This window comes from Salmo salar, chromosome ssa02 (assembly GCF_905237065.1).
Source record: "Salmo salar chromosome ssa02, Ssal_v3.1, whole genome shotgun sequence".
NCBI classification, from domain to species: domain Eukaryota; kingdom Metazoa; phylum Chordata; class Actinopteri; order Salmoniformes; family Salmonidae; genus Salmo; species Salmo salar.
In genome coordinates, this window is record NC_059443.1 from 44,485,748 (window position 1) to 44,506,857 (window position 21,110).

At 43.2% G+C, this 21,110-nt stretch overlaps 1 protein-coding gene across 9 annotated transcripts; it reads left to right on the forward strand.

Moving 5' to 3' along the window:
- The first annotated feature begins 497 nt into the window (after nt 1-497).
- Nucleotides 498-16,949, forward strand: LOC106583782 (syntabulin). 9 transcript variants are annotated; one of them, XM_014168370.2, is made up of 8 exons: nt 498-731; nt 5,827-5,881; nt 6,197-6,383; nt 7,199-7,393; nt 12,749-12,848; nt 13,196-13,342; nt 14,837-14,989; nt 15,129-16,949. In XM_014168370.2, the coding sequence occupies exons 2-8, from the start codon at nt 5,858-5,860 to the stop codon at nt 16,285-16,287; spliced, it is 1,965 nt and encodes a 654-aa protein (XP_014023845.2). In that variant the 5' UTR covers nt 498-731; nt 5,827-5,857; the 3' UTR covers nt 16,288-16,949. The 9 variants fall into 9 exon arrangements, with proteins under 9 accessions (XP_014023845.2, XP_014023886.2, XP_014023831.2 ...); XM_014168411.2 differs by having other exon boundaries at nt 7,253-7,393; XM_014168356.2 differs by having other exon boundaries at nt 499-731; nt 14,834-14,989.
- Nucleotides 16,950-21,110: the final 4,161 nt, after the last annotated feature.

Consider the following 21,110-nt stretch of genomic DNA (forward strand, 5'->3'; position numbering starts at 1 on the left):
CAGTGCCTTCTGCCTAGCGCGTTATATTGTATTGTTAATTTTTGTCACAAAAATGTGTCAGTAAAATGTTTTCTTATAAATACTGCATAGTTCAAGTGATGTGTGGTTATAGAAACTCATATCAGACTGAAAAGTAAGAAGGTTGGGGCTGGAGCAAAAAAATCCGGGGCAACAGCCCGGAAGCCCAGGCCTAATGACGCTACTGCTCAATTCCTGGACTCACCCAGTGACTTCAGCACCATGGACAGGAAACCCATGCTGCGCCTCAATCGTACTGACATTGCCTGAGATGCAGCTATATTGTTTCAAAATGTAGATATTTGTTGTTATTTCATGCATTTGTTGTTGTCACGCATCCTGATCTTATTGTCTGTGTCATTTTGGGGGAACAAAATCAAATCTGAATCTCGCTACATAGACTATGGGAGGCGGAGGAAGGCAATTTCAGGACGGAACAATCATGCCTGCGTTATGTAACCCTACACTGCCGGAACGTTGACCGTGTTTGACTTCGAGCACGCGCTGTCACTGGTGGTGAGTGTTTAGCAGCTTCATCCTCGTCCAATCCTGTGAGCACAGTGTAATTTCCTCATATCAAAACACAGAGTGGGATGGGCTCCACGGTCAGACTCGTGAGGAACACTGGAGTAACGCGGGACTCGTTGTAGTGTCCGTGATTTAGGCTACACGCGCATCCTTTGCGACTGGGGGAATCAACACCAAACATCCAAGCAAGTATAATTATATGTTTATGTAAATAGCTTAATGAAAACATTTTGGAAAAAATAGGAATAGGAAAAAACGATACGCTTGTAATTCTGATTTCTAGCTGGCCTATGATGTTGTTTACTTTCCCTTTTCTTATCACAATTTGTTATCCATCGACATATTGTTGTATTTAGTTAAGTCCGAAATTATAATTGTAAAGTGCATTTAATTTATTTAAGCTAATGCGCACTAACCAAATGTTAAAGGTGGGGCTGGTTGAAAAGATGGTCAGGTTAAGTTTGAACTCATACAGCGCTTGATCATATTCAGCACCACGAGACAGTGAACAGCGCCACTGATTTCAACTGCGTATTACGATAATCCCATGGGCGACCATCCCCCCTATGCTTTGATATCTCCTTCTGGGGTTACAAGAGCGACAGTGCAACTTATGGGCTAGACTATATGTTTTGCCTTTGTTGTTGGATTTTAGTAGAATGGTTTAAAATCATTTTCAAACCGTCAATATTAAGAATTTATACATGTGGCGGATAACTTTTGATATTAGACCTACCTTTGATGTTAAAAAGGGGGAGACCTTCATCCAAGTCACCATGAAGCACATCACATAATGGAACTTAAACATGGACAAACATGGTCAGCATTTGCAGAAACAGATATTATAAGGCTATTAAGGAACGTTTTGCCATCATAAATTGGTTGTCTGTATTCTCTCTATAAATAATGTGTGTATTTAGAGTGCACTGAATGGGATATGAATGGGATAACTGTTGATAACTGAACGTTATCAACCACTAAAAAGCAAATGAAAGCTTTTACACCTTGCCATTGAAATGGGTATTTTATGGGTATTTACGCACACCATAAGATTCAGGTTGATAAAGAAAATCTATGTTGGATTTGGGGAAAATCTATCAAAGCACTTTAAAGAGTTGGACATTTTCAGATGTGGTTTTATTGGAGAAACTGTAATGTATTAGTTTGTGAACATCATCAAAAAGACAGAAAATTAGACACCTTGAAACACATAGTTTCTATCATCATCCTGAATGCTCACACACGTTTGCATGTAACACACACACACACACACACACACACACACACACACACACACACACACACACACACACACACACACACACACACACACACTACCTGCACATACATACACGACATGTCCAATAAGCTTATGTTCTGTTTTTATATGGTTTTCAATAAATGATTATGTGCCATACCATATGTCAACCCACTCAGAGGAAGAGATTGGATTATATAACACTCCATACAGTTGACTGCCCTGAAGTGCACACTCAAGCCAAGCAGGCAGACAATATATAGATTGAACAGAATGAGGATGCAGTATCGTGAGGTAATTCCCAGCTCAGAAATTATCTTACATCTAAGTGTAATGCAAATAACAAATAAAACAACTTGAGTTAAATGAAACCATTATACCCACTAAATGGGCTTTCATAACTAAATTAGTTATTGTTGAAATATGAGCTTGCTATACTCTGCAGACCTGTGCAGCTATTTAAAGGCCCAGAGGTCTTATATATGTCCACACTATGAGGTTGGGAAAATATTGTGAAATTGTGAAAATTATGATAATGCCCTTTTAGTGTAAGAGCTGTTTGAAAAGACCGACTGAAATGTCAGCCTGTTTTGGTGGGATGGCATTTTGGCCTGCCTGGTGACACCACCAGGTGGTAAATGTGTTAATAGACCAATAACAAAGAGTGTTCTAAACCTCTCTGCCAATGACAGCTAATTTCATTTTTCCCCTCCCCACTCAGACCACTACCAGACAGTCCTGGCAAAATTCTTCTTTGAGAAATTGCTCTTTGCTAAGAAGCTATTTTTGTTTCTTTTTGACCATTTTAATTTAAAACAATTACAGCAAGGTACATCATTATTACCCAGAAATGATTTGATATTGAGATAAACGGCTGCAAACCACTCGCAGAACAGAAAATTACTGTTAACTCCCAGAGCTGAGGTCTATAGACTTTAGCTTGGTAGGCTAACATAGTCTTGAGTTGTGCAAAACACCCGGGTTTGATACCCAGTTGATTGCATAAGTTCCAGCCATAAAAGCCAGGAACACTGTGAACAACACAGCCAGTTCACCCGTGATGCCAAGTCAGTGTTAGACGTCCATCCATATCTGAGGCCGTCAGGAGATTATGTGGAAACCAGCCACAAGGGGCAACAGTGAGCGGTGTTCGTTTCAAGTCGGTTTCTGTTTTTGATGTGAACAGGGATGGGTGTAAGGATCTGCTTCTGGTGCCAAAGGTTGCATGTTCAAATCCAGCTATAGAAGTTGTTTTTCAGATTTTTTCCCCTTACCTTAACCATTCACAGTTAATGCCTAAGCATCTGCCTCTGGTGCCAGAGGTTGCATATTTGAATCCAGCGATAGAAAGTCGTTTTTTTAGATTTTTTTCCCCCAAACCTTAACCCTTACCATAGCCCATTCGGAGTTAATGCCTAACCTTAAGATTTTGGAGTTAATGCTTAAACTTGTCCCTATCCTTAAAAATTCAGAGTTAATGCCTAAACTTAACCTTAAACACTTGGAAACATTGGGAACAAATGTAACCCTGGCGGTCCCTTAGCAGATAGAGACCTGGGTGGAGGTATGACAGCCTCAGATTCACAGAGAGGTGTTGACCAACGTGACCATCTCCACAGCGGGAGCCGTCTGGTGCTCTGGCTGTTGTCAGAATTAAACGTTTGTCCATGTTTCGCAAGCATCAAATTTCACTTGAGAAAGATGGGCGAACATCTAATTCTAACGTGAGACCGTGAGAGCTTGTTGCAGCCATACGGCTCCCGCTGTGGAGATGCTCATGTTGTTTTGCATCTTATCTACCGAGAGCATGCATGGGCAGGCTTAGATGAAAACATCTCTCTGTAAATCTGAGGCTGTCAACCCTCCATCCAGGTTTCTATCTTCTAAGGGACCACCAGGGTTACATTTGCCTGCATGGAAAATGAAATGTTTTAAAATATTTTGTAACGGAAAGCGAAAATATGTGCTTGTTATTTGACAAGTCCAGGTAGTCCCTCACCGTTTCTTCTACCTGGGTCATTCCTCATGACCCAGGAGGAGGTTCACAAGCACTGCTGAGATTCAATCAGCATTGAGACACTGTATGGACATGATACGATAACAACTATTGAGTATAGCAATGCACAAACTTGATTGCATTTTCCTGACATTGATTGCTGTTGATGTGCAAAGAGACAACGGCTCACGCGCACTTGCTCATATGGGAGCACACCTGACCTTGTTCCCGTCTGTAACACTCCCCCCACACTGCCATAGGCCACTCCCGAAGTAAACAACATTGACATTTGTTATGTTGCAGGAGGAAAACCCTCCTATTGCACTCTCGGAAGATGCTGAACACAGAACTGTCTGCAAATTTAATTGGCCCCATTTACTCTGTGTCTTTCTTACAGTCATTTTCCTCTGTTGCTAAGTCTGTTGCTAGGGCATTGTTTGGTTGGTAGCTCTGCGACAGTGCCTGCTGCCTAATCTGATTCCACTCTGAAGCTGTGTGCTTGTGTGCCAGCTATCCAGAGGCGGGTAGAAACAAAAGGAAAACATATCGAGGCATAAAATGCTGGCATACTGCTGTTTTATTGTGATGCTCATGACACACTTCTCAGTTGCCTTAAGAGGTACAAAAAGCTGAACTCATTTCAGGTGAACTTTTGGGGTGTTCTCATATCAGGGCTGAGGGACCTAGAAGACTAAAAGTGCATACAATCTGGTATAAAACCTGCCTTCGGGTATTATTTTTTGTGGTTTAACTGATTTCTTCGCCCTTACTTGCTGAAAACGTACCTGTAGTGGAAGACATGATGGTCAGGCTACACAGTGTATTTCAAGATGGGTGTTTGCTTGGGGACAGGGACAGCTGCTATATTTACCAACATCCTGGGTGCCATGCAGTCAAAATAAAGAGATAGCATCCGGACTGTAATGGGGGGAAAGAAGTCTGGATTCAGTAAAGCGATAATGACCTGAGGGGTCAATTACGTCATTCTTGATGTAAAAAAAGAGAAGGCCAAAGACGTACACACTTACATAACCGACTCCTTTAAGCGATGATGCTAAGAGGCACAACATTCAACAGGAGAGAGGAAATGGATAAAGAATGGAGTTATGTTATAATGTGCAGTCAGGCATTATGTGGACCTTGAATTATTCAGCCGCCAAACATCAATAAAACATACACTTTTGTGCATGTACTGGAGCCTGGAGGCCTTTGTGTGTCCATGTCAAAATGGAGAGGGTGAATTGAACTACGTGTATAGGGTCTGTGAAAATCAATATACAACGCAAACATCGTACACTATTATTCTGTCATTCTTATCTCAATATTCAGTGAGCGGTTTGCCGGTGTGTTACTCTCTGGTGTCATCTTTTTGGCAGGAAAAAGGCTCTTTGGCACAGGATCCCAAAAGGAAGAAATGTCATATTTCTGTGTTTTTTATCTTGGCAGAATAACTCATGGCACTTAGTCTACCTCTCTCTCTTATAGATGTTTGAAGATGCTGCTGTCTGTTTTCCACCTAGTGGGACATCATTTTGAAATACATGAATAAATGAAGAGTTAGAACCCCACCCAGTTCCTCTCTGCAGCATCATTCACGACTAGATTTCAATCATCATTCAATTACATCGATACGTAATCGGATAATGGATTTTAGGTTGTTGTATTTTTTTGTGGCACATGCATGTGAAGGACAGTAAGCCTTGGTTTTATTGGATTTAAGAAACAGTCCCATCCCTTTGTTCCATGTTTGAGGAAATACATGCAATTTTTTTTTAAAGTAAACCAAAAAAATATTTTCTATCTGGTAGCCTATATTTGATGTGGGGCTCACTGGTTTAATGACCAAGGTCCGGTCAGTGTATGTGCCATCTGTGCCAGGCAGGGGTGGAAGTGGGCGAGGGTGACATGATTTACGTAACAGATTTCAGACAGAGTCGCCCTTGTTCGTAAAGGGTTCAGTGCCAGTGTGCCACGTCATGATGCCTTGGACAGAAATACATCTCACCTAGTTTTACTTTTCTCACAGATCCAAAAGGGAAAACTCAGCGTTAAGCACAATGGGACCATTCCAGGAATATGAGGTGCGTGTCATTGCAACACTTTCAAAGTCAATCAGTCTTGCTATATTAGGCTATCATTTTTAATCTTAACAATTCAGCTAATATTTTGGTTAAAATTTCACAACATGAGAATGATAGTTCTCTAATCTTGACTGTCACAGTCACAATAGCAGACCACAATTAGTTCATGACTGTGTTGCTGTGACAGAGCTAGTGAGATAAAAACAAAATGTGCAAAGTTACATTTGCGCACACCGATTCTGATATGAATCTGATTTGTTCTTGTGGCAAAAATTCAAGTGGTGAGCATAGTTGTGATACTTGTATGGTGCTCAGGAAAAGAAGTCACCAGGGAAGGAGAGCCCCCGCAGCCGCATCCCACGCTTGATCCTTCATCCTTTCCACCCTAATGTGAAAGGGTCGCCCCTGTCCGAATCACCCATTTCAGAGGAGGAGGGTAAGGACTGTGACATCAGCTCGGACAACTCCAAACGGACCATCAGCACCAACAGCTTTTGCTCAGGTATGTGGTTCCCATGTTTCAGATCAAGGTTAGGGTGGATCCTAAAAGTCTAAAGTAGTTTCCTCTTCTAATCTCTAAATTTAGCTGAAAACATAAAATTGAGAGGAATTTGCTTTCACCTGTCGCTATTGTCACATTGCTGATGGCAGCCAGGGCAGTTCTGGCAATGGCAGATGGGCTGGTCTATCTAAATATAATTTTTGGTGTGCAGAATGAATGGCCGCCGGTGTGTTAGAAATGCCCTGGATGATTTCTGATCCCAGTCCACCCCTGCAGCCAGGGTTCATCATATAAAAATGTCTGAAAATCATGCTAACACATTGTTATGTAGGCTTTGTTATGCCATTCTGGCCAAGTAGGCCGAAATCCACATCTTATCACATACTAGCATACTGTTGCAACAAATTTGTATTACACAAGGCTACTAACCTACCATAAACAACAAAGTTGGCAAACATAAAAGTTTGCATAATAGTTGCCATTATTCCAGAAATGACCTAGCCTTCTGTAGTAGGCCTAGATTCTTTTCTCTATCGACATTATTTTGACAACAGTTACACCTAACCAAAATTAGGTTACAACATATTGATGTATATTGAATAACATTAAGTCATCATGGAAGTTTATTGTCACCCCTTTCACCTCCCTTCAGCTTCCATAACACAGTGCTGTGGCGTTGGTAACATGAACACTGTTGGTTGGATGACTTACAGTATGAACAGATACGAGGGAGTGAACCTCGAGCTCTGAATGATTGATTGACTGCTGTGTGTTCCATGCAGCATGCGTATTCTTGGCTATACCTGTCTACATAGATGACACCGGCTGCCCCAGTAGTCAGTCTGTGTCCCCCTCCAAAACCCCGTCAGGCTCAGACAACAGTCCGCATGGCTCCCCCAAGCCCACCGCCGAGTGCAAGACCAAGGTGAAGAGGGTGAGGGTGATGGAAGAGTGGCACGCACCCCCGCCAAGGCACAAGAGGGAGCAGCGATCGTCCACATTGCCCAGAGGTAGGCTACTGCAAGGAATGGCTTCAGTTTTTTTGTAGGTGGGGTTAGGAGGATCATACATACGTTGTCCTAGTAGATCTTAGGCCAGGGCTGCCCAACCCTCTTCCTGGAGATCAACCATCCTGTGGGTTTTCAGTCTAACCCTAATTTAACACACCTGACTCTACTAGTTAGCTGCTCAACAAGACCTTAACTAGATATGCTAAATTAGGTTGGACTGAAAACCTACAGGACAGTAGATCTCCAGGAAGAGGGTTGGGCAGCCCTGTCTTAGGCATTTCTCTCAATTCTGATTCTGATTCTATGTATCTGTTTGATTGAAGTACTTGTCTAACTGTCAATTCAAATAGATCTACAAAATACATCTACATCAGATTAAAATATATATGAAATAACCATGTGAAATGGTTTCTTGTAGACCAGGGTTGGGCTCAATTTGAATTGAAAGCAGTCAATTCAGGAAGTAAACTAAAATCACAATCCAATAATAGAAAAAAGGGCATTTATTTTCAATGACTTCTCAATAAACTCAAAAGTAGAAGCTATTTATTTCATTTTTTTTTAAGTCTGCATTTTAAATTCTAATAATTTCCTGATTGACTGCCTTTAATTCAAATTGAGCCCAACCCTTATTTCTACATGCTTTGTGTGTATACACTATCTGCATAGTATTGTTTTCATGTAATTTTAGCAGTAGAAAGTAAGTGTAACCGATGTGAAATGGCTAGCTAGTTAGCGTTTCAGTCGGTGACGTCACTTGCTCTGAGACCTCGAAGTAGTTGTTCCCCTTGCTCTGCAAGGGCCGCGGCTTTTGTGGAGCGATGGGTAACGATGATTTGTGGGAGGCAGTTGTTGATGTATGCAGAGGGTCCCTGGTTTGAGCCCAGGTAGGGGTGAGGAGAGGGACGGAAGCTAAACTGTTACATTGGTGCCGTGACCCAGATCACTTGTTGCTACGGAAAAAGAGAAGGTCAAAAGGGGGTTGAGTGTAGCCGATGTGAAATGGCTAGTTAGTTAGCGGTGTGCACGCTAATAGTGTTTCAATTGGTGACGTCACTCGCTCTGAGACCTTGAAGTAGTTGTTCCCTTTGCTCTGCAAGGGCCGCGGCTTCTGTGGAGCGATGGGTAACGGTGCTTTGTGGGAGGCAGTTGTTGATGTGTGCAGAGGGTCCCTGGTTTGAGCCCAGGTAGGGGTGAGGAGAGGGACAGAAGCTAAACTGTTACTTAAGCAACAATGATTTGCTTGGTGAGAGAATGGGAGAATCTCAATTGCAAAACATCCATTGGAGGAGACAGTCAGAGCGGCAGGACCTCTGGCTTTCTCATCCAATGGGGTTTGAGGAGGCGAGACGCTAAAACATATATATTTTTTATGAGTATGCAATTAAGGTTCTCCCTATGGCTACATCCCAAATATCTCTCCTACCTCCCACAGTGTACACTTGTTCACTTCCCTTCATGGATTTGAAAGGAATTGACTGGTATAAGACATATGATAGAAACTTCCTCTAGCCCATGTCTACACCAATCCAATGAAGAAGGAGATATTATTGGGACGCACTCAATGGTTGTGTTCCCCTGCTCAGACATTGCATGTATTAACCAATGGTTGCATGACACCTCATCTTCTGTGCCTTTGGGCACCAGATTGCTGACATATGATGTGGTTAGCTGATATGTAAAATACTTATCCAGGCTTTGTAAAATCTGGCATGTGTCAGCAAGGTCTGCGCAGAAGAACGCCAACAATGAGAGGATTCGATTAATCTGCTCCGGGGATCCCGTTTAAAGCCCACGTTGAAGTTGGCTCAAAACAAAAGTCATGTAATTAAACATGTGGAGGAATGAGTAGGATTCTGTGTTTTCCCATGCAAAATTGATTGCTTTTGATTTAAAAAAATGCTTTATCTGCCTTGCAAATAAATAAAAAAGTTTGAAAATTCTAATATATACTGTATGGAAAATAGATGTATGTTTCTGGACGATTCGACATGCTGCATTGTTGACGACATGACCGAGAAGCGCAGATTACTATTTGATTTGAGATGGGCACTCCTCCCGCACTCATTTTGCCGGTTCACGGCACGCGGCCCGAGGCCCGAGGCTCAGCATAATTGAATCCGACCAACGGCTTAATCAAGGTTCAAATCCAGAGAGGCTGCTGATTGGATAAATAATGTTGAACCTGAGGTTTTCCAATTAGGCTGATAAGCAGTCAGACTTCACGTTGTACTTGCAATTGATTCACTCACCCAGTGTTGAAGGTTCAGTTTTGTCGTTATTTAATCATACATTCACTGTGAGCACTTTACTATGGTTTTATCGAATGGAAAGAGATGCCACTCAGGTATGTCATGGTTTCACTGAAAATACGTCATTAGTGTCCCATGCTTCCTTTTAAGGAGTTTACCAATCACTAATTAGGGAGAATGGTGTTCTACCAACATATTGAGTTGCCACGCTGGCTCATTCTGAGTGATTATTTTGTTTGAGAATGCATTATTGCAATAGTATTTTTGCACTAATTTAGCAACATGTCTTCAGAGGTTATTTATGGAATGAAATTGGTTGTCATGATTTGGTACAGCTCGACTGTAGGTAGTTAGGTTGGCCCTGTTCTTTTCATTATTAGTCTGGTCTGAATCTTTACTAGATTATATGCTTAAATGTACTATGTTTGGTTTTCTAGGGATTAACTGGATTTAACATGTTTTTATGAAGTGGTTGATGCAACTCGCCATGTACACATTGTATCGGCCCTTCATGTCAGTAGATTACTGTAGTGCATAGGGGAGGGAGAGGTTAGGGAAAGGGATACCACAGCCTGTCCTGCAGCCATCAGACCAGGTGTTGAGGGACAGAGCTCATGGCCTTGCCCGATAATGGACTAAAGGAACCTGATGTTATTCCTTATAGTCCAAGCAACTCACAGGGTCTGTTTTAGAGGTGAATTGGCTCTGGCAGCCAAACCAGCCAAATACTCAATTTAAATCGAGTCGATTCTGAATTGCTGTACGGTTCTAAACTTTGCCCTCTAATTTCATATCACAAATGCAAAATCTACTTGCTGTATACACTGTTTTAAATTGCAGCTGACAGTATTGTTCGAAGACGCAGATGGCTAATTAGCACTGGTAATGTTAGTTGACTGTCTTGTCTGTCCTCCGTAAACAAGCGCTGTAACATGGAAATATGGCCGTGTGGGAACCCTTTAAAGGTGTGTAGCATTTTTACCTTTCATATCAGCGAGGAAAAAAAAGATGCGTCGCTTACAGTGTGGTTAACGTTCAGAACGAGCGTTGGGGTTCCTAATAAACTCGCTCGGCCTGTAGATCCTATCGTCAATTGGCGCTGAAGGTAGTTCGCGTCTATGACTGGGTTAGCGGGTGAGGCTGAATTCGTTACAGTGGGGGAAAAAAGTATTTGATCCCCTGCTGATTTTGTATGTTTGCCCACTGATAAAGAAAGGATCAGTCTATCATTTTAATGGTAGGTTTATTTGAACTGTGAGAGACAGAATAACAACAAAAAAATCCAGAAAAACGCATGTAAAAAATGTTATAAGTTGATTTGCATTTTAATGAGGGAAATAAGTATTTGACCCCCTCTCAATCAGAAAGATTTCTGTCTCCCAGGTGTCTTACAGGTAATGAGCTGAGATTAGGAGCACACTCTTAAAGGGAGTGCTCCTAATCTCAGTTTGTTACCTGTATAAAAGACACCTGTCCACAGAAGCAATCAGATTCCAAACTCTCCACCATGGCCAAGACCAAAGAGCTCTCCAAGGATGTCAGGGACAAGATTGTAGACCTACACAAGGCTGGAATGTGCTACAAGACCATCGCCAAGCAGCTTGGTGAGAAGGTGACAACAGTTGGTGCGATTATTCGCAAATGGAAGAAACACAAAAGAACTGTCAATCTCCCTCGGCCTGGGGCTCCATGCAAGATCTCACCTCGTGGAGTTGCAATGATCATGAGAACGGTGAGGAATCAGCCCAGAACTACACGGGAGGATCTTGTCAATGATCTCAAGGCAGCTGGGACCATAGTCACCAAGAAAACAATTGGTAACACACTAGGCTGTGAAGGACTGAAATCCTGCAGTGCCCGCAAGGTCCCCCTGCTCAAGAATACATATACATGCCCGTCTGAAGTTTGCCAATGAACATCTGAATGATTCAGAGGACAACTGGGTGAAAGTGTTGTGGTCCGATGAGACCAAAATGGAGCTCTTTGGCATCAACTCAACTTGCCGTGTTTGGAGGAGGAGGAATGCTGCCTATGACCCCAAGAACACCATCTCCACCGTCAAACATGGAGGTGGAAACATTATGCTTTGGGGGTGTTTTTCTGCTAAGGGGACAGGACAACTTCACCGCATCATTTGACGGGGCCATGTACTGTCAAATCTTGGGTGAGAACCTCCTTCCCTCAGCCAGGGCATTGAAAATGGGTCGTGGATGGGTATTCCAGCATGACAATGACCCAAAACACACAGCCAAGGCAACAAAGGAGTGGCTCAAGAAGAAGCACATTAAGGTCCTGGAGTGGCCTAGCCAATCTCCAGACCTTAATCCCATAGAAAATCTGTGGAGGGAGATGAAGGTTCAAGTTGCCAAACGTCAGCCTCGAAACCTTAATGACTTGGAGAAGGTCTGCAAAGAGGAGTGGGACAAAATCCCTCCTGAGATGTGTGCAAACCTGGTGGCCAACTACAAGAAACGTCTGACCTCTGTGACTGCCAACAACGGTTTTGCCACCAAGTACTAAGTCATATTTTGCAGAGGGGTCAAATACTTATTTCCCTCATTAAAATGGAAATCATTTTTGACATGCGTTTTTCTGGATTCTTTTGTTGTTATTCTGTCTCACAGTTCATATAAACCTACCATTAAAATTATAGAATGATCATTTCTTTGTAAGTGGGCAAACGTACAAAATCAGCAGGGGATCAAATACTTTTCCCCCCACTGTAGGTACTCTGTTGTGTGAGGTTGGGCCGATCGGGCCTGCTTATTTTCTGGCGGCTGTGTAATCTAATAGCCTCTGCTTGAATCATGCCATTGTTGCTAACCACAACCGCACCATAGCCTCTAACAAGGAAGGGCTTTTCAGCAGGATGAAGCTCGTCGGTTTGTTTACCGTTTTGAAGTGGCTTGCATGGTGATTTTACTTTTCTGTGATGTATTTGACTTCTGAACGCAGAGAAGTTGGTTCTTGAAATAGACATGGAAAACAACTGCAAGATGTGTAGTCATGGAAAAGCAGAATGCAGGTGTGTGTGTGGCACCAGTGTTTCCTTCCTGCTGATGCCAGGTCAGTAGTAATATCCTGTGTTTGTCTGACTCTGCAGGTAGTGAGGCAGACTTCAGCTCCTCTAGCAGCACGGGCAGCCTAAAGAGAGGGGGGAGCCTGGCCCACAACTCCACAGGGAAGAAGATCTCCTCACGCAGGTGATATATGGGGTGGCTCTGTTTCTCTACTGCCTCCATTGTAGAAGCAGACGCGCCATGCCTTTACCATTTATCTTACCCCACTAGTGGGTGTTATACTTAAAGGGCCTGTTTTCCCAGACCCAGATTCAGCCTGATCCTAAACTAAAATGCTCTTTCAACAAAAATGTAATTGGGTCTGGGAAACTGTTCCAAGAATTATAGCTATGCTATTTCTTTATGCTGTATATCTTCCCCCTCACTGGTATTTGTTTTTTCAATGATTAATGCACAACATTACAAGACTGGTGTTGTGGGAAATGTCTTCTCCTTAGCTTTGCCTAACTACTGCCTGTCTTTTCCCACAGTCGTGGTGCCCACGTCAGGAGCCTCCCTGTGTTCAAGCTGGCAGGGATCCCCTCAGCATCCCGTGATGCGGAGCTCTATGCCCCGTACAGGACAGTCCCCTCATCCACCAACAGCAGCAGCAACTCCAGCCCCACAGTACCCTCCAGGTAAACAGCCATATCAATCATTCCAGCTAGCCTATCAAAGGACACAAGCAACTACCATGTTCCTATCCTTTCAGATCAACATGAAATGCCCTAGGAAGAAGGGGCTAGGGGTCAACTTGTAATGAAGCATCTGTTGCTCTGTGATGGGTGGGCATTCACTAGGTGGGGCAAGGATGGATAGATTAGGCGCTATGCCGGGACTGTTTGTCGTCTCCTCTCCCCCCTCTTCTGAGAGACGGGGATTATATCGGTCAGGATTGGGCTATGCTGAGATTAGAGGATTTTATAAACAGGATTATTTTGGTGGGTGTCAACCTTGGGTTTATAGGAGAGGAAGAGTTCATTAATATTTCATCGTATCTCAGTCGATAGCCAGACGTGCTTGCCTGGCTGCATCCCTGCCTTTTTTTTTCACTTACTGTCTGACATTTGTGGCAGAGCTTCTGGGTTCTCATGTTGCTATTTGGCAGAATATTCACTTGAGGCTTCCTGTGCCATGACAGCAGCGCTGCACGGACAAGCTCAACCTTGCCTTTCTGCTCGGACTGTAAAAAAACTAACTAGAGTCCTCTTGAATTCAGCCCACAGGCTTAATGTAAGTCATTCTCTATGCAACACAGATAATACTTATGTATCTTATGCGGACCTGAAAACGTCCACGACTGCTTTTTGTTTCTCAAGTCATTTTATTGCCACAGGATTTTTGTCCTTGTTCCCCTCAGCTCTCTTCTGCCTGGCTGGGTTTCGTGTGACGTCCTAGTTCTCTCGCTACCTTCTGCTTGCCTGTTCTATTTCTGGCAGGGATGCAGAGAGCTCGCATCAAAGAACAAGTCCCAGGTTGTTGCTAGGATATAGCGCTAGCTTTTAAGCCTGTTTGTATGAGGGGCTGCTCTGCATATTCGCCAAATCCATCCTCAGAAACAAATGTGTTTCATCAACAAGGAAGGGCTTTTTAACCTGAGCCCTGATCACATGGATATTCCAGAACTGCTAATGTACAATTGAAGGTTAATGTGCTTTTAGTAATGAAAATGTAGGCATTTCAGGGATTTCTCGGGTAAAAACACTTACCTTGTAGACTAGAGTTGAGCAAATGTAATTTGGGCTTTCCCTCCCAATTCATTGTTTTCCTATCCATCCCTGCCAGCTTTTGACCAACCTGGCATTTTAGCTTTTTTTGCAGCAGGAAGTCTGCTGGCTGGTTAGCTTGTGTCCTGACAGTGCTATCCCCAGTCGGACACAATCAACTATTTTGAGCTTTGCATCGTGCAAGTTGCACCAATCCCTTTATTTTTTTGCATGGCCTAGTTCCTTCCCCACAGAACTGAGGGAGCCTACTTTAGATGGGGCTCAGCACAGTACAGGATGGTGTGTGTGTAATAGATGTGGTGTCCTCATCAGTATCCATATTGAGAACAAGATGTCGTCTGACCAGCAGAACATGCAGTATGTGACTCGGGGCTAAGGTGTAATTTCCTCTCGTCTCCCCAGAAGGATGACCCCCAGAAGATACCACTCCTGTGGGGACAACCATGGCATCAGACCTCCCAATCCAGAGCAGTACCTCACCCCCCTGCAACAGAAGGAGGTGGCCATTCGTCACCTGAGGAGCAAGCTGAGGGAGGTGGAGAACACCGCCCACGACAGGTTACCTTCTCAGTGAACACCACATGTTTAGCTTATTTCCTAAATGCGTCCCATAGAGTGCATTCCACCTACAGTGTAGCCAAACATTGCAATCCCACACAGCTGTAACTACTAGCTAACCCTCTCTTTTCTCCCTCAGGCAGTCTGAGATTGAGAATCTCAAGTCCCAGCTGGGACGGATGAGGGAGGACTGGATCGAGGAGGAGTGCCACCGTGTCGAGGCACAGCTGGCCCTAAAAGAGGCACGCAAGGAGATCAAGCAGCTCCGGCAGGTTGTGGAGACCATGAAGAGCAGCCTGATGGAGAAGGACAAGGGCATCCAGAAGTACTTTGTCGACATCAACATCCAGAACCGCAAGCTGGAGTCCCTGCTGCACAGCATGGAGATGGCCCAGAGCGGCTCCACGCTGCAAGACGAGCCAACCATGGACTTCATCTGTGGCGACTCCGACTCCCCTGTCAGCGACAAGCAGGGGGAGGTGGGTGACCAGGCGGCGGAGGAGATGGCGGACAGTGGGCTGCTGGTTAACGACAACCTGGAGCACGTGCTCATGTCCACGGCGGTGGACTCCAGCCACGACTCTAGCAGTAAGCTGCGCTGCCACCCAGAGGCTAGTCCGGGGGTGTCCACTCTACTCCACAGTCTGGAGGAGAAGATCACACCACTGCCTTCACCACCCTCCAACACATTCTGCTACAGCACACTCCCCTTCCCCGCTCCAGAGGACAAGGCCGTTCAGACCGAGGTGGTGTCCTTCCCTCCTGACCTGCAAACCCTCCTGCTGCAGCTGCTGAAGCTCCATGGTGGTGCAGTTGGAGATGCTCTCCTCCCAGCTTCTACCAGCCTCCTAGAAATCCCAGCACTGCAGGGCCCAGACTCGGCCCCTATCCCATCCACCCCTAACCAGTCCACCTTAAGCCTGCCTAGCCCCAGCCAGCCCACCACAGTTTTGCCAGTGAGCCCTAACATGTCCAGTGATTCAGGCCTGTGTTGCTCAGACCCTGAGGTGATGGTCTCCATGCGCTTCATGGAGGAGCTGGATTTTGAGGTGAGCAGTGAGGAGCTCTGCAGGGCCCCGGAGATAAACGTGGTCAACAAACGCTATTGGAGCAGCAGCTTCCTTGTTGATCTTGTTGCTGTGGCCGTACCAGTGTTGCCCACGGTGGCCTGGCTGTGTTCCCGGCATGGAGTGGATGGGGCGGCGCCGGTCTACAACATCGCAGCACTGATCCGCGGCTGTTGCATGATGGGATTGCACTCTCTCCGTCATGTCACTCATCATGGGGCAGATGTGTAACGCCCTCTGACCCCCGCATGCACAGCCCGACCCCCCCCCCCAACTTGAAGCACTTCAACATCAGTTAATCAAAGAGTATTTGTGAAAATCTTTAGTTTTTCTACACTTGTGAATATTAAAGCTACAGTTATTACTTTAGGTTCCCACGCGGTTACTTTGCACTGTGTACAGTTGTTGTGAGTTATGTCAAACTGTGAAATTATTTATGGTGAAGGGATTTTGTTCATTTTATTTACTTTCCATCTATCCTGTTATCATAATTGTGTTTAAATGGATAGTCTGAGTAGGCGGTTATGCATCATTGATGTCCTGGGCTGGCACTAGTTACCCCTACTTAAAGCAACCATGTTATTTTTCTGAAAGTATTAGGATTTCTGAGGGTGGGGATGAAATTGAATGTTAGTTCAAGCAAGCGTTTGTAATGGTTTATGTTCCAAAGTCTTAAACCTGCAGCTAAAGCTTTATTAGTGAACGTTCACTCTTAATGTTTATTTTTCTACCTGGGAGTAGAGCTTTTTACGTACGTGTGAAACAAATTGTTGATAGGAGTATGAGATCAATGCTTCAAAACATCCCACACTCGTTTGTGCCTGAGCTACTGTGTAATACTCTTTACATCACATGTCCTAATATATTTATTAAAGCATGATAATCCAATCCATGTTTGATTCCTCTTGGGCATTTTCTGGTGGGAAGGGTTTAGTGGACTTTCATCCCAAGCATTTTTATAGTGACCATACATTCTATATGGCATATCTAGCAACAGCACACAACCGTTGTCTCGTTCTACAACCAATTGAGATGCATTGTTCAGCTCTTGTCTTCTTCATGGGTGCCAATTTCAATTGATTATTTTCATAGTTTCTCTTTAAATGCCAACAAGAAGGATATTTGAGTGAGCAAATTAAACTAAAGACTTCTCGGATTTACTGTTTTAATCTCCAGAGTAGAGGGGGAATCATTAATTGCAAAGCCACACACATGTCAGAGGCCAGCTCTGAGAATGGCAGAACGCAATGTTCCCGGCCCCAAACACGAGGGTACATGTTCCTGCATCCGCACAACAGCTCTTAACTAAGGAACAAGTTCAAATGAATTAATAAACAGATCTGTCTGAGCCTTTCCTTATGACTGCATAATACACTGAACAAAAATAAAAAAGCAATATGTAAAGTGTTTATGAGCCTAAATAAAAGATCCCAAATATTATCCATCTGCTCAAAAAGCTCATTTGTGCGCACGTTAGTTTGCATTTCTCCTTTGCCCCCCCCCAAAAAAAATCCACCTGACGGGTGTGGCATATCAAGAAGCTGATTAAATGGCATGATCATTATGCAGGTGCACCTTGTGCTGGGGACAAGGCCACTCTAAAATGTGTAATTTTTGTCACATCTGTGGCATTAAGTTTTGAGGGAGCATGCAATTGTCATGCTGACTGCAGGAATGTCTACCAGAGCTATTGCCAGAGAATTCAATGTTCATTTCTCTACCATAAGCCGCCTCCAACGTAGTTGTGGAGAATTTGTCAGTACGTCCAACTGGCCTCACAACCTCAGACCATGTGTAACCATGCATGCCCAGGACCTCCACATCCGAGTTCTTCACCTGCGGGATTGTCTTTTCTTCACCAGGGTTTTGACCTGACTGTAGTTCTGTGTCATCCTGGAAGCTGAAAATGTCCCAGTTCTTCCATGGCCTGCATACTCACCAGACATGTCACCCACTGATGATGTTTGGAATGCTCTGGATCTACATGTACGACAGCGTGTTCCAGTTCCTGCCAATATCCAGAAACTAAGCACATTGAAGAGGAGTGGAACAACATTCCCCAGTTCACAATCAACAGCCTGATCAACTCTATTCGAAGGAGATGTGTCACGCTGCATGAGGCAAATGGTGGTCACACCAGATACTGGCTGGTTTTCTGATCCACGACCCTACCTTTTTTTAAGGTATCTGTGACCAACAGATGCATATCTGTATTCCCAGTCATGTGAAATCCATAGATTAGGGCCTAATTAATTTATTCAATTGACTGACCATCTTCAAAGGTCATGCCACAGATCAGCAGTGACTGTTTACACACACAGACTATGTTTTCACTTGTCACGTTACATCTATGTTTGTGTGAGGGTTAAAGTAAATCTAATCAACCGGCAGACTGATGAAATGAGACTGGAGTTGGAATGAGAAGCCCCATGCGATGCTAAATAACCCATTTCCCCTACTGCCATATGGGGATGTTGCATTACATAACCATGACCCTCTGTTCATTAGAGTGCAAGCAGACTGATGAATCATTCCATCTGTTATAATCTCTCTCTGCAACCAGGCCTGGTAGAAAAGAGAAGGTTGAATCAATATGGGGAGCGGGGGATGGAGTCATGCTACATTCGTAACCAGTGGGAAGTGGGAATTTACCACAGACGAATGGCCCTCCAACAGGTAATTACTAGTGGGGAACTCGTCTATCATCCTGAGCTCTCTCATTTCTCTCACCTGCTGACTTCTGACATCAACTACTAAGGAAATGACCTTGATAACAGCCTTCACAGCAGTTAAATGCAATAAAACTTTATTTATAAAAGGCAATCAATTAATATGGTTTTTGAACATCATTTGTTTAGAGGCTTGATAGCTGAACTTTTACTCAGCTTGTTGGCCATTAGCCATCTGCCGTTTCTCAACGGGTTCATAGCATGTGAATGCATCCAACTGTTATTTATGACTTTAAAACTGGTCAATTCCCACCTCCCACTTGGTTACGAATGCAGCATTAGCTGAGCTCATTAGCTGCCTCAATTTGTCTTTCTTTGATTCCATGCATCCTATCTCCGTGCATCCTTCTCAATTGTATTGGAGATGATGAACCAAGGTCCCTCCCCTCTGACCTTCTCCAATGCATTCTGAGGAGGTGAGGCGATAAGATGTGAGGAATCAAGGAAAGATGGATTGAGATTGTGCCAGAGAGAGCAAAAATAAATAAAAATAAAATAAAAATGTATGAAATGTATGCATTCACTACTGTAAGTCGCTCTGGATAAGAGCGTCGGCTAAATGACTCAAATGTAATGTAAATGTTGTGGTGAACATACCAACAGGATAAAATATGGATACTTTACTTAGAATGGCTATTATTGACACAGATGAGACAATTTCAGTTTTACAATGGAAAATGAATTATAATTCTGTAGGAACAGAGCAGATTATCCTTCAGAGATCCCTCTACCCCAACTCTTGCCGAATAACTGATGAGTGAGACATTTTGTTCCTAGAAGTAGGTCATGATCAGTCTGAGTGGTTTGGTCAAGCGGGGGTGTTTTTGGAGACAGATAGTGAATTTGTGACGATGTTACATGATATGGCCGGAAATTAAAAGAGAGTCAGGACAACTAGGTTTTGGGTTTGAAAAGCATTTGAAAGGAATTTACATCGCAAAAGATTAAAATGCCCTATTAATCTACTTAGAGAACAAGCATATCTAATGACACTGGGCTCCATGCACGTAAAAGGTTTATTCATAATGGTAGTTTTTCCTAATGCAATAAATCGTGGGTGGTTCAGAGAAATAATATGGCTTGAGTGATTCTCGGGAGGACATTTTAGTCCAATACTAAAAATGATGTTCAATCACAAAACAAGTCTGAAAAGAACAAAAGTGATTTAATGCGTATTTAATCTTAAAATTCACTTGCTTTACTGGTTTTGTACCTTTGTTTCTGTCATGACTCTAATATTGGTTAACATTCAGACACAATTGAAAAGGGATCCAGAGATTTATTACAGAAAATTAAGGAATGTGCAAAAAAAGACATTTATTGGCAAAGAAAAACATAAGCATGTATCCCCATCATGCTGACTTTGATAACAATTGGAAGAAGTATTTGCAAAGAAAGCAAAAAGGACAAATGTCAGCGGTATTATTTTCATAATTCTCAGTGGCTAACAACCTCTTTCTTCATGATCCAATGTTCCATGCAATGGGTAATATAATACTATCAATATTCTCAATATCAAGAGTCTCTGAAAAACAGAAATGAATCCCTCATTTACCACAAAGCCCAACCTCAAATAACCATGAAAACACCACTGTTTCAAAGGCATCGTTCATTTAGACATTCAATATGAAAACTATTTTTGCCAGAATCCCCATATTATATACAGGATACCCCAGTGACGGTACAAGGAAAACACAAATGTGTAAAAGGGACTATCAGTTATTCTAATCCAACAGGTCTGTTTAATTGCAAATGCCTTATGGATGTCAGCTCTTACAGCTCCATCTCTGCATATATGTTTCCATGGCAACTAGACCCTTCTGTTTGACATTCCAGTCTCATACACCGGTTGCTGGGCACTCGCACACAAGCGCACACGCACACTTCCATCACAAAAAGCTCCAATTGATTCGACATCGATTGACCATACCAAAATCATATTGATACGTAACAGGTTATTAGTCCAGCCAATGCAAAAGGCTTTGATTTATGAAATCCTTTGACCGATTCTGTTATTAACTGTCTACAAATTACAGAGGGGAGCACGGAGCTTTGCATCTTTTTATTTGCTATGATCACCGATCAAGGATGTCAGTTGGCCATCCAAGTCTGATCACCAAGTTGTCTCAGATAACACAGAGACAGAGTTTGTGTGTGTTATGCTACATTGAACGTGTAAAAAAAAAAATCAAAACCCACATTCAACATAATAACAAAGGCAAAAGTAATTAAAGAGTCGCCGCTTCTATTTTGGTGTATTAAATAGCAGGGATAAGAACAAGCAGGAATTTTTTTGTAATTATTCAAGGTGTCAGAGATGTTGAG

What these genes read in the sequence shown, in the direction of transcription:
- LOC106583782 (XM_014168356.2), top strand. Translation starts at nt 5,858, where the DNA reads ATGGGACCATTCCAGGAATATGAG. An exon ending in AAGAAGATCTCCTCACGCAG is followed by an intron (nt 12,849 to 13,195) that starts GTGATATATGGG and finishes CTTTTCCCACAG; the next exon opens with TCGTGGTGCCCACGTCAGGA. An exon ending in GAGAACACCGCCCACGACAG is followed by an intron (nt 14,990 to 15,128) that starts GTTACCTTCTCA and finishes TTTCTCCCTCAG; the next exon opens with GCAGTCTGAGATTGAGAATC.